Below are 14,902 nucleotides of genomic sequence, written 5' to 3'. Positions count from 1 at the left end.
AATTTACATTTATTGGCCAGGCGTGGATTACAATCCCAGAACTTTGGGAGGCCTACGCGGGGTGGAGGGGGGGAGATCATAAGGTCAGGGGTTCGAGACCAGCCTGACCAACATGATGAAGCCTCGTCTCTACAAAAAAATACAAAAATTACCCGGGCGTGGTGGCCCGTGCCTGTAATCCCAGCTACTCAGGAGGCTGAGGCAGGGCAATCGCTTGAACCCGGGAGGTGGAGGTTGCGGTGAGTCGAGATCGCACCCTGCAATCCAGCCTGAGCGACAGGGTGAGATTACATCTAAAAAAAATTACATTTATTAATATTTGTTTGTATTTGCAGAAATCCTACAAGGATACATGAATATTGAATGTAATAACATATAAACGTAGGCGACCATATACTCGTCCATTGAAATTGAGCGGTTTCTAGAATGAAAGGGGGATATTATTAATCATTCCTCCAGGACGACAGAGGGAAAATGGCCTCGTACTGGACAAACTGGAATATCTGATCAGCCATTATAAAGTGCACGGAGTGGGAAGAGGAATGGGGACTTTTTAATTGTATTTCTAAAAAGTATCGTCTGTGGCTAATTGGAAACAAAACTCGTTCTTTACCACAGCCAGTTTAAGCGATGCCTGAAAGACCGAGGGACGGCAAACCACAGACGTCAGACATGGAACTTCGCGAAAATGCAGTCGTTTTACGTACCGGGTACTTATTGGAGTTACACCAGTGACTCACTCCTGGAGTTAATCAGCCAATCCAAAGTCCGAGCGTGAGCGCCAGAGCCTGTAGGAGCTGCCTGGGCGGCCCTCAGACCTGAGGAGTGGAGTTCCGCGTCACTCAACCCTGGGGGCGGAGCTCGCTCAGGCTCCCACACCCGGCGCTCTGGCCCACACAGACGCTACTCTGTAGCATCTCAGGTTCCCTCTGGCTGAACTCTGGAGGACCACACTCGCTTTCTTTTTGCCTGCCAGAGGCCCCGCATCCACCGCTGAGCTGGGAGGAAGATGGCGGCAGCCGTGCGACAGGATTTGGCCCAGCTCATGAATTCGAGCGGTTCTCATAAAGATCTGGCGGGCAAGTGAGTATTTCCCAGGAGCATGAGAGTACAGAGGTGGGGAAAGAAAGCCACAGCCGTAATCTCTTTAGGTTGACCACGGCTCTCGGGCATGAAGCTTGGAGCTGGCCTGACGACGAAGGGGGCGGGCCTGAGATCGGCTAGGGAAGCAAATGTTGGGAGAAGCAGAAAGCTCGAGGCCATAGACTTGGGATGACTGTCACCTTGTTCAGTTTTTGATAGAATCCTTCTGGTCCCTTAGGATTTTGGAAGAGTGGTCTGAGAGACGACTGCTACCCTGGCCTTAGCCTTCCCTGATACCTCTTCTCATCGCTGGCCGGCCTCACACCGAATCTGGTCCCTCTTTGGACCTTCCTCCTCCTTTTTTGATTCAGAAAAATTTATATTCTGGGGCCTTGATGCTGCGTTTTTCAGGGAGATGGCTTCTTGGGGCTGGCGGAGGCTGAGGAGGTATGGCCGCTGTCACGTCGTCCAGACCACTCAGACCATCTTCTGTGGGTCCTTGTGTTTCGGGTATTTTCTCCGCCAGCAACTCTGAAGGCACATAGTCGGAATGCGCTCATATCGTGGGTAAGGATGTCTAGAGTAGTGACGTTTGCAGGAATCTGAATTTTGTCTAAATTTATATAGAATGCTTAGGTCCACTCCAAGTTAAAATGTGTGACATGTGTCTGTTCTGCAAGCAGTTGTTCAACAGTGTTAATTAAGCATAGGTAGGTAGATGTATATTGTTCCTTTTCTCTTTGTAGATGTCACAGCACTGCTCTTTTATAACGAACCTGCTTTCTGTTTAAAAGTATGCCTCTCTAGACCGGATGCGGTGGCTCACGCTTGTAATCCCAGCACTTTGAGAGGCTGAGGTGGGAGGATCATTTGAAGCCAGGAGTTTGAGACCAGCCTGGGCAACATAGTGAGACTCCATCTCCATAAATAAAGAAATAAAGAAATAAGTAAATAAAGGATGTCTTTCAAGTTGATCTTAATAGCTACATCCTGACAGCTGAAATAACTTTGATCTATATTAATGGGATACACTTGCTCTAACCTGGTCGTTGAAATTCTGACCGTTTTAAGTAGGCTGGGCTGCCTTTTCTCTAGTGGTGAATGTAATCTACTTTTATCAGTGGGAAATTCAGCTGTATATTTAGGCTTAACTATTTTGTGCTGCATTTTCCCACTCAGAAAAATGAAGCTAATAGGACTTATTCTTGCCTGAGATTATCTGAGGATAAGATGAGTATGTGTGTGCATATATACTTACCACACTTAATGTCACCTAGAACAGCACCTGACGTATAGAAAGTGCCATAAGATTGTTGTTGTTACTATTATTAAGCTGTCAGTATAATACATACTCACTTATTGTATGGGTCGGAAGTAAGTTAAATATGTCTTCATGGCCCAATCCTTTTTGCTTGTAATTTTTAAAGATGTGGATGAAAGTAAAACCAGCTAATATTTTTTCCCATGCTTCCTTTACTTTTTATTTTGTAAAAGAAAAATAAGTCCATTAGTTACCAGAATAAATAGAGCTTTTCAAGTATTTGCAAAATTCTGAAACTTAAGTATTTACTTCTTCAGGTCTGAATTGGAGTTAACAGTAGTACTTATAGAGTGCTTCCGTTATCTATTGCTTTGTAACAAACCAAAAACTTTCCAGTGTAAAACAACTATGATTTCTCAGGATTTTATGGATGGACTGGGCAGCTTTGCTGGGCTCATTCATGCAGATATAGTTAGCTGGCACCTCACCTGGGGCTGGACTTACATGTATATTTTGCTTTTGACTGGATCTCTCTCTCTCTGTGCATATAGGCTTTCTTTCTTTCTTTCTTGTTTTTTTTTTTTGAGACGGAGTTTCACTCTTTTTACCCGGACTGGAGTGCAATGGCTCGATCTCGGCTCACCGAAACCTCCGCCTCCTGGGTTCAAGCAATTCTCCTGCCTCAGCCTCCCGAGTATCTGGGACTACAGGGGTGCACCACCATGCCCGGCTAATTTTTGTATTTTTAGTAGAGAAAAATACAGGGGGTTTCTCTGAAAACAAGGGTTTCACCTTGTTGACCAGGATGGTCTCGATCTCTTGACCTCGTGATCCACCCTCTTCGGCCTCCCAAAGTGCTGGGATTATAGGCGTGAGCCACCGTGCCCGGCCACATATAGGATTTCATTCAGTAGTTTAGCTTGGGCTCTCTTATACGTGGCTATGAGAGGGAAAATCGCAAGACCTCCTAAGGATAGCCTAGGAAGTCTCACGTCAGTTCTCTAGTACTGGTCAAAGTAAATCAGAAAGCCAGCCCAGATTCAAGGGGAGGGGAAATGGAGCCTACTACTACCTCTTTAGTGGCAAAGTTAGATTGCAAAGGAGCCTGGACAGAAGGAGACAGGATTCATTGGAGGCCATTTCTGTAGCAGTCTATCACATGGTGTTATTGTGAAGATTAAATGAAATAATGTGCTTGATAACTGATAGCCAGTGTACTGTTAGCCAGTAACTACTTCAGAGCTGCTTTTTGAGAAAAGTCTTGGCCTTGCCTGCAGTTCCTATCTGGGCAAGAATGTATCAGGATATTTATCCTCATAACAACATCGGTTCTACCAGCTATGTGCTTTAAGAGAAAGACCCTTGAAATGTATGTATTCGTGTTCTTTTTTAACTTTATTTTTTCTTATATGTACTTTTAATGAAGGTTTTTGCTTTTCTTTAGAAGCTGAGTAACAAAGGTTTCCATATTAAAGAATAATGGAGTATATTGGTTTCTAAAACATCGATACTGTGTGTTCCCAGCAATTGGGATATCTATAACAGTAGTTGTTCAATAAACATGGTTGAATTAATGAATAGCTAGAAAGGGGCAGAACTTGTATTTGAACCTAGGTTCATCTATTCTAAAATGCTCATTTTAAACCTACCAGACTATGCTCGTTTTTCTTGTTAAAAACTCAATTAGAAGTGCTTTCCCATAACTATGAAGTAACACAGCTGTCTAAAGTTTATATAAGAAATTAGCCAGAGAAAAAGCATTTTCACCCATTTTATTGGCTGTTTTTGTTCATATTATGCATTGTGTTTGTTATCTCACATAAAGCTTTAGAATAGGAGAGTCACAATGGAGGAAAGACTATATTGGAAGGGGCCTTTGAGGATAGAGAATCAGATAACTCAGATTCTGATTCTCTATTTGTTGTCCCAAACAACAGTTTTAGTGGTTTTCATCTCTAAAGTTGATAACATCTAGAGTTTGACTGTTCAAAGCACATTACTTACATTTAAAAATCCTTAACAAGTAGGAGTAGGTGATATTATTTACATTATAATAAGAAAAAAGTGGCTGGGCATGATGGCTCATGCCTGTAATCCCAGCACTTTGGACGGCCCAGGTGGGCGGATCACCTGAGGTTGGGAGTTCGAGACCAGCCTGACCAACATGGAGATACCCTGTCTCTACTAAAAAAAATACAAACTTAGCCAAGCGTGGTGGTGCATGCCTGTAATCCCAGCTACTCAGGAGGCTGTGGCAGGCGAATTGCTTGAACTTGGGAGGCGGAGGTTGCAGTGAGCTGAGGTCTGCTACTGCACTGCACTCCAGCCTGGTGACAGAGCGAGACTCCGTCTCAAAAAAAAAAAAACAAAACAAAAACCCCAAAGTACCGAGTTGAATTACCTTGCTCTGAGGTCACACAGCTAGTGGTGAACCTAGAAAACAGCCCATGTCTGCTTGCCTATGAGCTCTTAACTCTAAACAAACACATCTACCTTTCTGGCCTTACATTCTTTTCACCAAAAAAAATTGGCTACACTTCAGATAGTGTAGAATGTTCGTCTTCCTACTGTTTTGCCTAGAATGCCTGTCTTCCTACTGTTACTAAGTTGAAATACTTAGAATGTTTAAAGATCAACCTCATCCAATGATTTTTCTCTTCTAAAAATTATATTAGCATTACCTGTTTTTAAGATTTTGTCTTTAATTTTGTGCAGCTTCATTATGGTATATCTGTGGATTTGTTTTTACTTCTCTATGTCAGTTACCCTTTGCTGTGAGATAAACCCCAAAACTTAGGGCTTAAAACAACAGTCATTTATTTAGCTCATAATTCTGTAGGTTGGTAGTTTGGATTGGGCCCAGCTGTATGGTTCTTTTCTACTCCACGTGGTCTTGGTTCCACATGGGCTCCCACATGGGTCTGTAGTTAGCTGCCAGCCAGGCCAGGTAGGCAGCTCTGCTTCTGTGGATTGGCTGGCTTGTTGGCTGGGACAGTATAGTTGATTGGGTTACATATCTCATTAGCCAATAAATTACCCCGGGCCTGTTCATGTGACTACAGCAGAGTTCCAAAAGACAAATACATACAAGGCCTCTTGAGGTCCAGGCTCAGAACTGGCACTTCATTTCTACCATGTTCTATTGGTCAAATAACCCTAGATTCAAAGGGTAGGGAAATAAACTCTACCTTTTGATATGAAGAGCTACAGAGTCCTCTTGTAAAGGGACATGGGTACTGTGAGTGAAATTGTTCTGGCTGTTTTTTGTACGTACTCTGTCACATATCCTGGTTAAGCTTCACTGGGTTTCCTGAATCAGTGGATTAAATTGTTTCATCAGTCCTAAGATGTCTTCAGTTATATCGCTTTAGTTTAGGGACAAGATCTTGCTCTGTTGTCCTGGCTTGAGTGCAATAGAGAAATCACTGCTCACTTCAGCCTTAACATGATTGGCTCAAGCAATCTTCTCGCCTTAGCCTCCTGAGTAGCTGGGACTATAGGCACATGGCACCATGCCTGGCTAATTCAAAAGCATTTTTTTTTTTGGGTAGAAATGGAGTCTCCCTGTGTTGCCCAGACAGGTCTCAAACTCCTGGGCTCAAGGGATTCTCCTGCTTTGGCCTACAAAAGTGTTGGGATTACAGGTGTGAGCTACTGTGCTTGGCCTTTATCTCTTCAAATGTTGCCTCTGCCCCATTCTGTTTCTCCTCTAGGCTCCAGTGACATCCCTGTCAGGCCCACTGACTGTAACCTCTAGGTCTCTTACTCTGTCTTCTCCAATTCAGTGCTTTATTCTGGATTAGTTCTTCAGACCCACCTTTTAGTTTATCACTTCTTCAGCTGTGTCTGATCTGCTGTTAAGTACCCCATTGAGTTTCTAAGTTTGGTTATAGTATTTTTTAGCTCTGTAAATTCTGGTGGTTTTCTTTTTTTCCAGTGTTACTTTTTATGGCTCCCGGTTTGTTGCTGAAACTTTAAAGCTTGTCTTTATCTCTGTGAACATAGTAAACATAATTATATTTTGGGGCGGGGCACAGTGGCTCACGCCTGTAATCCCAGCACTTTGGGAGGCCAAGGTGGGCAGATCATGAGGTCAGGAGTTCGAGACCAGCCTAGTCAATATGGCAAAACCCCGTCTCTATTAAAAATGCAAAAAAAAAAAAAATTAGCTGGGCATGGTGGAGTGCGCCTCTAATCCTAGCTACTCAGAAGGCGGAGGCAGGAGAATTGCTTCAACCTGGGAGGCGGAGGTTGCAGTGAGCCATGATCATGCCACTGCACTCCAGCCTGGGTGACAGAGCAAGACTCCATCTCAAAAATAAAAATTGTATATTGGTCTTTCTAATAACTCCAGTTAATATCTGAAGTCATTGGTTGTTGCTATTGTCTGTTGCTTTTATTGATTCGAGAGAGAAATTTCATTACTTGAGGGTGCTAACAGTGTAGAACCAAGGCTTCAGAATTTTTTTGGTTTACCTAGGTGGTCTTGGAATAGAATTTGTAACCTTACTTCCAAAGTGTGTGTTTCCTCCTTTGGCAGATATGGAATTTCCGTTCCCATTTATGCAGCTGTTAGTCTACCAGCTTACTTCTCAGTGCTTCCAGCAGATTTGCCGTGAGCCCACCTTCTCTTCCCTACAAGAAGTGTCACTCTACCTCTCGGCTATCTTCCACAGTCAGCAAATGCCTTCAGACAGAATATATAGTTTATCTTATTCTCCCTGTTTTCTCTTTGTTTTTAGGATTTTATGCAATTAATTTTTTTTTCATTTCTTTCAGCTTTTTATGTTGGCTTTTTTTTTTTTTTGAGGTAGGATTGGTCCAGTCATCTAGTTCACCATTACTGTAAGTGAAAGATCTATTAATAACTGCCTTTACCACCCATTGTGATTTTTTTTTTTTTGAGATGGAGTCTTGCTCTGTCCCCCCAGCAGGAGTGCAGTGTGCCATCTCGGCCCACTGCAACCTCCGCCTCCCGGGTTCAAGTGATTCTTCTGCTTCAGCCTCCTAAGTAGCTGGGATTACAGCCGCGCCCCACCATGCCCGGCCAATTTTTTGTATTTTTTAGTAGAGACAGGTCTCTACTTGATCTCCTGACCTCGTGGTCTGCCCCCCTCAGCCTCCCAAAGTGTTGGGATTACAGGCGTGAGCCACTGTGCCCAGCCCAAATTTTAAGGAGGAAAATACTTGGTACTTGTCATATTCTCAATACCAGTCACAGTTCTCTTTTATACTGAGCACTCATAAAAAAAGCTATTATTATCTATGAAGCCTTCTTTGACAAATCTAGTCCCTTCGGTTTAACTCTCACTCTGTCACCGGCTGAGTACAGTGGTACAGTCTTGGCTCACTGCTGCCTCCACCTCCCGGGTTAAGTGATTTTTCCTACTCAGCCTCCCAAGTAGCTGGGACTTACAGGGGTGCACCATCATGCCCGGCTAATTTTTGTATTTTTAGTGGAGATGGGGCCAGGCTGGTCTTGAACTCCTGGCTTCAAGTGATTGCCTTCCTCGGCCTCCCAAAGTGCAGGATTACAGGTGTGAGCCACCTCACCTGGCCTTACTTTCTTTTGAATTAATATATTGCCTCTTCATTTGTCATATCGCTTATATTGTTCAGTTTTGTTGTAACTTTTGTTTTTGTATTATTGTAATTTAATACTTTTTTTTTTTTTGAGACAGTCTCACTCTGTCACCCAGGCTGAAGTGCAGCAGTGGGATCTTAGCTTACTGCAACCTCTGCCTACCAGGTTCAAGCTCTTCTCGTGCCTCAGCCTCCTGAGTAGCTGGGGTTACAATTGCATGCCACGATGACTGGCTACTTTTTGTATTTTTAGTAGAGGTGGGGTTTCACCATGCTGGCCAGACTGGTCTCAAACTCCTGACCTCAAGTGATCTGTCCACTTCAGCCTCCCAAAGTGCTAGGATTACAGACATGAGCCACTGTGCCTGGCCATATTGTAATTTAATACTTGATATATTACTTAACATTTTATTTTTATTTATTTATTTTTTTATTTAGAGATGGAGTCTTGCTGTGTCGCCCAGGCTGGAGTGCAGTGGTGCAATCTCAGCTCACTGCAACCTCTGCCTTCCAGGTTCAAGTAATTCTCCTGCCTCAGCCTCCTGAGTAGCTGGGACTACAGGTGCGTGCCACCACCCCCAGCTAATTTTTTGTAGTTTAGTAGAGACGAGGTTTCACTGTGTTAGCCGGGATGGTCTTGATCTCCTGACCTTGTGATCCGCCTGCATTGGCCTCCCAAAGTGCTGGGATTGCAGGTGTGAGCCACCATGCATCACCTCAACTTTTTATTTTTAATCATCCCCTTTATTTTCTCAGCCATAAGATCTTCAAAGACTAACATCATTTAAAAACTTTAATATCATACACAGAATCTTATATAGCATCTTAAAATATCTAAGGACTCACTCAGTTAGCACTTTGGTATGATTTTATATTATAGTATTAGATTTCTACTTAAGTTCCAGGTTTAAAACAGGTTTGTTAGTTATTGTATATTATTTTTGTGAAAAAGTAATCTCTGTTCTTAGATACTAGAATTTACGTATTAGAGAAGAAATAAGGCAGCATGTAGCCATAGTGCTGTACCTCACTTTTTTTTTTTTTTTTTTGAGACAGGTTCTTGCTCTGTCCAGGTGCATGCCACCACACTTGGCTGATTTTTTATTATTATATTTATTTAAAAATTTTTTATTTTTGAGTTGAGACATCATTCTGTTGCCCAGGCTGGAGTTGCAGTGGCAACATCTCAACTCACTGCAACCTCCACCTCCCAGGCTCAGGTGATCCTCCCATCTCAGGTTATCGAGTAGCTGGCACCACAGGTGCATGCCACTGTGCCTGGCTAATTGTTTATATTTTTGGTAGAGATGAGGTTTTACTTTGTTGCTCAGGCTGGTCTTGAACTCCTGAGCTCAAGCTATCTGCCTGCCTCGGCTTCCCAAAGTGCTGGGATTACAGGCATGAGCCACCACACCTGGCCAATTTTTGTATTTTTTTTTTTTTTTTTGTAGAGATGGTGTTTTAGGCCAGGTGTGGCTCATGCCTGTAACCCCAGCACTTTGGGAGGCCAAGGTGGGCAGATCACCTGAGGTCGGGAGTTTGAGACCAGCCTGACCAACATGATGAAACCCCATGTCTACAAAAAATACAAAATTAGCTGGGCGTAGTGGTGCATGCCTGTAATTCCAACTACTCAGGAGGCTGAGGCAGGAGAATTGCTTGAACCTGGGAAGCGGAGGTTGCAGTGACCTGAGATCATGCCATTGCGCTCCAGCCTGGTGACGGAGTGAAACTCCATCTCAAAAAAAAAAAAAGAATAGATAGGGTTTAACGACGTTGCCTAGGCTGGTCTCAAACTCTTGGACTCAAGTGATCTACCTACCTTGGCCTCCCAAAGTGCTGGGATTACAGGTGTGAGCCACTGCCACTGGCTCTCACTTTATTAATCTATAAAATTAGGAATTTATATAGGCCATTTCTAAGGCTGCTATAAATTATATAATTTGATGAGTATAAAACTTGGATCACTTTTTAGGTTGGTTGGCTCTCATTTTTTCTTCCCAATATAGATTAGTTGACTGATAAATTATGAAACTATGTGTTAAAACTTAGGTTAGGCCAGGCACAGTGGCTCACGCCTGTAATCCCAGCAGTTGGGGAGGCCAAGGTGGGAGGATTGCTTGAGCCCAGAAGTTGGACACCAACTTGGGCAATGTAGTGACACCCCATCTCTACAAAAAGAGAAGAACAGTTAACCAGGAGTGGTGGTACATGCTTGTAGTCCTACCTACTCAGGAGGCAGAGGTAGGAGGATTGTTTGAGCCCAGGAATTGGAGGTTACAGTGAGCTATGATCATGTCACTGCACTCTAGTCTAGGTGACAGAGCAAGACCCTGTCTCCAAAAGAAACCAAAAACACAACAGCAAAACAACTTAGATTAATTAGCAAATTTATATAAGTGAGACACTATTATCTTTGAATATAATATTATTAGTATAAAATCTATGAGGATGGCTGGGTGTGGTGGCTCATACCTGTAATTCTAGCACTTTGGGAGGCCGAGGTGGGTGGATCAGCTGAGGTCAGGAGTTCAAGACCAGCCTGGCCATCATGGTAAAACCTCATCTCTAAAAAAAGAAAGGAGAAAAAAATATATGAGGATATAAATGTAAGAGCTTAGCCATAAATCTAGATTTAATTAAATATGAAAAAATTTTAAAAAACCAAATCATTGAATGTATAACTTATCTGAAAGCATGCCCAGGGCCATAAAGTAAATGTATAAATATAAACATACAGAAAATTTTACTTTGTATGTGTATATATATGTGTGTGTTTGTATGCACATAAATGTAAATAGATAGAGAGGGTAAGATTCCAGTGAATTTTCAGATAACTGAATTTTATCTTTGAAGGACACTCAAGCTTAGCAATATTGAAAATATAATTTTCTAAAAACTTAATATGTCCTTGCTATCTTAGATTAATTTATTTATCCTTTTGGAATTTGTTATATTTTTCTATCAGTATACCTGCTTTCTTAAAGTCATTTTGATTGATTGTGACTTAGAAATCAGATAACCCAAGGTTGTGAGAATTTTGTATGAGTTGAAAGTCAGTAATGCTGAATGATAGCTTGAGGATGTGCCCTACAAAATAGAAGTCATAAATCTGAATGAGTTCAGGCCCCAGATTTGTATATTTCTTTCTTTCTTTCTTTCTTTTTTTGAGACAGAGTTTTGCTGTTTGTAGGCTGGAGTTCAGTGGCTCCATTTTGGCTCACTACAGTCTTTGACTCCAGGGTTCAAGGGATTCCAATGCCTCAGCCTCCAAAGTAGCTGAGACTATAGGTGTGCACCACCACACCCAGCTAATTTTTTGTATTTTAGTAGAGACAGGTTTCACCAGGTTGGCCAGGATGGTCTCAATCTCCTGACCTCATGATCTACCTGCCTTGGCCTCCCAAGTGTTGGGATTACAGGCGTGAGCCACCACGCCTGGCCTATTTTTGTATATTTATTTCTTAACTCTATTCTAGATGACTTTCTGAATAATTGCAATGCTATTAGGTTTGTAAAATATATTTAATGCTTTTAAAAAAATATTACGATCTGCCGGGTGCAGTGGCTTATGCCTGTAATTCCAGCACTGTGGGAGGCCAAGGTAGGCAGATCACCTGAGGTCAGGAGTTTGAGACCAGCCTGGCCAACATGGGGAAACCCTGTCTCTACTAAAGCTACAAAAATTAGCTGGGCATGGTGGTGCATCATACCTATAGTCCTGGCTACTCAGAAGAATGAGGCAAAGTTGCTTGAACCTGGGAGGCAGAGGTTGCAGTGAGCTGAGATCGTGCCACTACACCCCAGCCTGCACAACAGAATGAGACTCCATCTCAAAAAAAAAATTACGATTATAAGACAAAAGAGCTAAAGAGTAGTGTAACACTCATGTACTAACCACTCATAAAGAAATAAAACGTTACCAATACCATTGAATATTTGAGTGCCTGTGATGTGCGAAGAACTGTTTGAGATATTGTCTACATAGCAGAGAACAAAACACAAAAATTCCTGTCCTCGTGGAGCTTGTGTTGCCACAGATATTAGGTAGAATAGTTATTAGATCTGAATGCAAATAAAGAATAAATAGGTACTGTCTGACATCATACATGGTATTCTATCAGTGCGTTTAGCTTGGTGGAGTTTATTTTGTACAGACTAAGACATTCAATCTCTAATGTTTGGTTTCATTGCCTAGTCAACATTATCCTATTGTTGGTGATCCTACATACATTAGGTCCATAAGATCATCTCTGGCAATATTTTTGTGTCTTTGTGTATTATGCAGTTTAAGGAAATACTGCTTATCTTTTAAGGCATTTGAAAGGAAATTGACTTCGTAGTTTAAATTCAAAACTAAAACCTTCAAGAAAAAGTGACACCTTTGATTCAGTAATAGAATTATAGATTCACTCTTTCTTGTGATGAGCTTGAAATTTTAAAAATTCTGGCATAGTATACTGAAAACTAGATGAAGTAGCACCTTATAATTATAGATTTAATATATCCTGTGATAGATTAGAAACTGTTTAGAAAAAAATCTCTGGTATACTCTAAAGAAAACAACAAATTATAGTACTGTGAAGGAAACCAGGGTAAGTAGAAATGAATAAATACACATAAAAATTAGCATTAGAAATGAGTAAATAAACCTCAAAGTTTGCATTAGAAAATAGAGTATCCTCAGAACATTATTTTCATTTGGTGTCGTTGTAGGTATCGTCAGATCCTGGAAAAAGCCATTCAGTTATCTGGAGCAGAACAACTAGAAGCTTTGAAAGCTTTTGTGGAAGCGAGTAAGTGAAATGGAAATTTCATGCTTACCTTGTAATACTGAACTGGACTTTAAAGTTTTCTCAAGCCTTGTTTTATGTCAAATTATCAATATTAAATATGCATTGAGATTGATTTTAGAATTTCAATTGTTTACAACTTGATTAATTTTCAATGAATTATCTTCAGAATTACAATCCCAATTAAAGTTTTGTATGGTTATTGTTATAATAGCTGATAAGGGACAATATAGCATAATAGTAAAGAGAATAGTTTGGATTCAAATCCTGTTATGCTATTTTATGAGCTGTGTGATTTTTGGGTAAATTATTTAGGCTCTCTGTGCCTCCTTTTCCTCTTTAAAATGGGAATATGATACTCTGTAGAATTATTGGGAGATTAAATGAGTTAATATACGTAATAAAGTGCTTAGAATAGTACCTGGCATGCAATAAATGCTATATAAGTATTAGCTGTTATTAATGTTTATGTTTTTTGAATTGGGAACTATAAATTTTCATTCTTCCAGACACTTTCCACAGTACCTGACTTCAAACATATCTAGTTATCTTGAAAATTACTCAAAATTTAGGCTGGGATTTTATAGTGAGTTCACAACATTAATGATATTGATGGTGCTTTACAGTTTGCAATGTGTTTTCACACACATTATCTGTCACATAGGCTCCATTTAATAACCCCATGACTCGACTGTATAGGTACAGATATTCCTGTGTAATATATTGTAAGAGGAGTCTCAGGATTAAGTGACTTTTTTCCAAGGACATTTAGCTAGCAGAGTCCAGATTAGAAACTAGGTTTTCTGATACACTACTCTTACTTGCTTATATTTCCCTGAGTAATACTAGCTTGTATGGTACCTTTAAGTGGCTAATGGCACCTGTAATAAAACAGTTTTCTCAGTTGCATCCAGAATTACCCAATAATGAATTCCAATTAATATATGATACAACTGCCTTAAAAAATTACCACCTTAAAAAGTTACTGCCTTAAAGCTGAAAAGGTTACTGCTTAAAGAATCCTGGCCTCCAGTGTGAGATAAATAACAATGGTTTCAGAAAAACTGTTAGGAGTGGTTTGTTGAGAACACTGCACTGTAGTAGAGAATAGTGCTTTGTATAAACTTTGATCTTGGCTGGGCACAGTGACTCATGCCTGTAATCCCAGCACTTTGAAATTACAGGTGTGAGTTATGGCACCCAGCCAAGGGATCTCTTGAGCTCAGGAGTTTAAAACCAGCCTGGGCAATGTGGAGAAACCTCATCTCTACAAAAAAATACAAAACTTACCCTGGCATGGTAGCACATGACTGTAGTCTAAGCTACTTGAGAGGTTGAGGTGGGAAGAACGCTTGAGCCCCAGAGGTCGAGACTGAAGTGAGCTGAGGTTGCATCAGCTCCAGCTGGGCTAACAGTAAGACTGTCTCAAAAAAAAAAAAAAAAAAAAAAACCCACATACACACACACACACACACACACGGATCTTTGGTATAAACTTCGAATCCAGTGAATCACCAAGAAAAGCAGTCTACTATTAAAATCATGTTCATCAGCTGAACAGTTTTCGAATCACTTATTTTCACAGTAACTGGTGCTTTAAGAGCTGAGAAAGCAATGGCTCACAAGAATGATGCATTTAAAAAGGTAGTAATAGTTATAATAGTAACATTGTTGAGTGCCATGTACCAGATATTGTTTAAAGTGCTTTGTGTATATTATTACATCTAAGCTTCACAACAACCTTATGAAATAGGTGATATCCTCAGTTTACAGATAAGGAAACAGAAGCACAGAGAGTTAAGTTTCTTGTCTGAAGCCATATAGTTAGTAGTGATAGAAGCAGTGTTGCTCCAGTGCTTAATTCACACCTTATAAATGTTTATAAATAATACATCTAGTGCTCACTGAAGTTCTTTTATTTTTTATTCTTTTACTGTCTTGATAGAGTTTTTTATATATATACATATATATTTATATATTTTTTCTTTTCTTTTTATTTTTACTTTGAGACCAAGTCTCTGTTGCCCAGGCTGGAGTGCAGTTTGGCTCACTGCAACCTCCACCTCCTGAGTTCAAGTGATTGTACTGCTTCAGCCTCCTGAGTAGCTGGGATTACAGGTGTGCACCACCATGCCTGGCTTATTTTTGTATTTTTAGTAGAGATGGGGTTTCACCATGTTGG

The 14,902-nt window shown here is 40.9% G+C and overlaps 1 protein-coding gene across 2 annotated transcripts in view; it reads left to right on the top strand.

The window, feature by feature from the left end:
• The first annotated feature begins 956 nt into the window (after positions 1–956).
• COPS4 (COP9 signalosome subunit 4) overlaps positions 957–14,902 on the top strand; it is a 45,673-nt gene continuing 31,727 nt past the window's right edge. For both annotated transcript variants that reach the window (XM_035293384.3, XM_002745648.6), the window contains exons 1-2: positions 957–1,083; positions 12,644–12,723. In XM_035293384.3, coding sequence (XP_035149275.1) covers positions 1,010–1,083; positions 12,644–12,723 — 154 coding nt within the window. In that variant the 5' untranslated portion in view covers positions 957–1,009. The remainder of the gene's footprint in view (positions 1,084–12,643; positions 12,724–14,902) is intronic.

Source organism: Callithrix jacchus, chromosome 3, assembly GCF_049354715.1.
Source record: "Callithrix jacchus isolate 240 chromosome 3, calJac240_pri, whole genome shotgun sequence".
Classification (NCBI taxonomy): domain Eukaryota; kingdom Metazoa; phylum Chordata; class Mammalia; order Primates; family Cebidae; genus Callithrix; species Callithrix jacchus.
The sequence above is the reverse complement of the archived record's forward strand: the minus strand, read 5'-3'. Positions and strand labels throughout refer to the sequence as shown.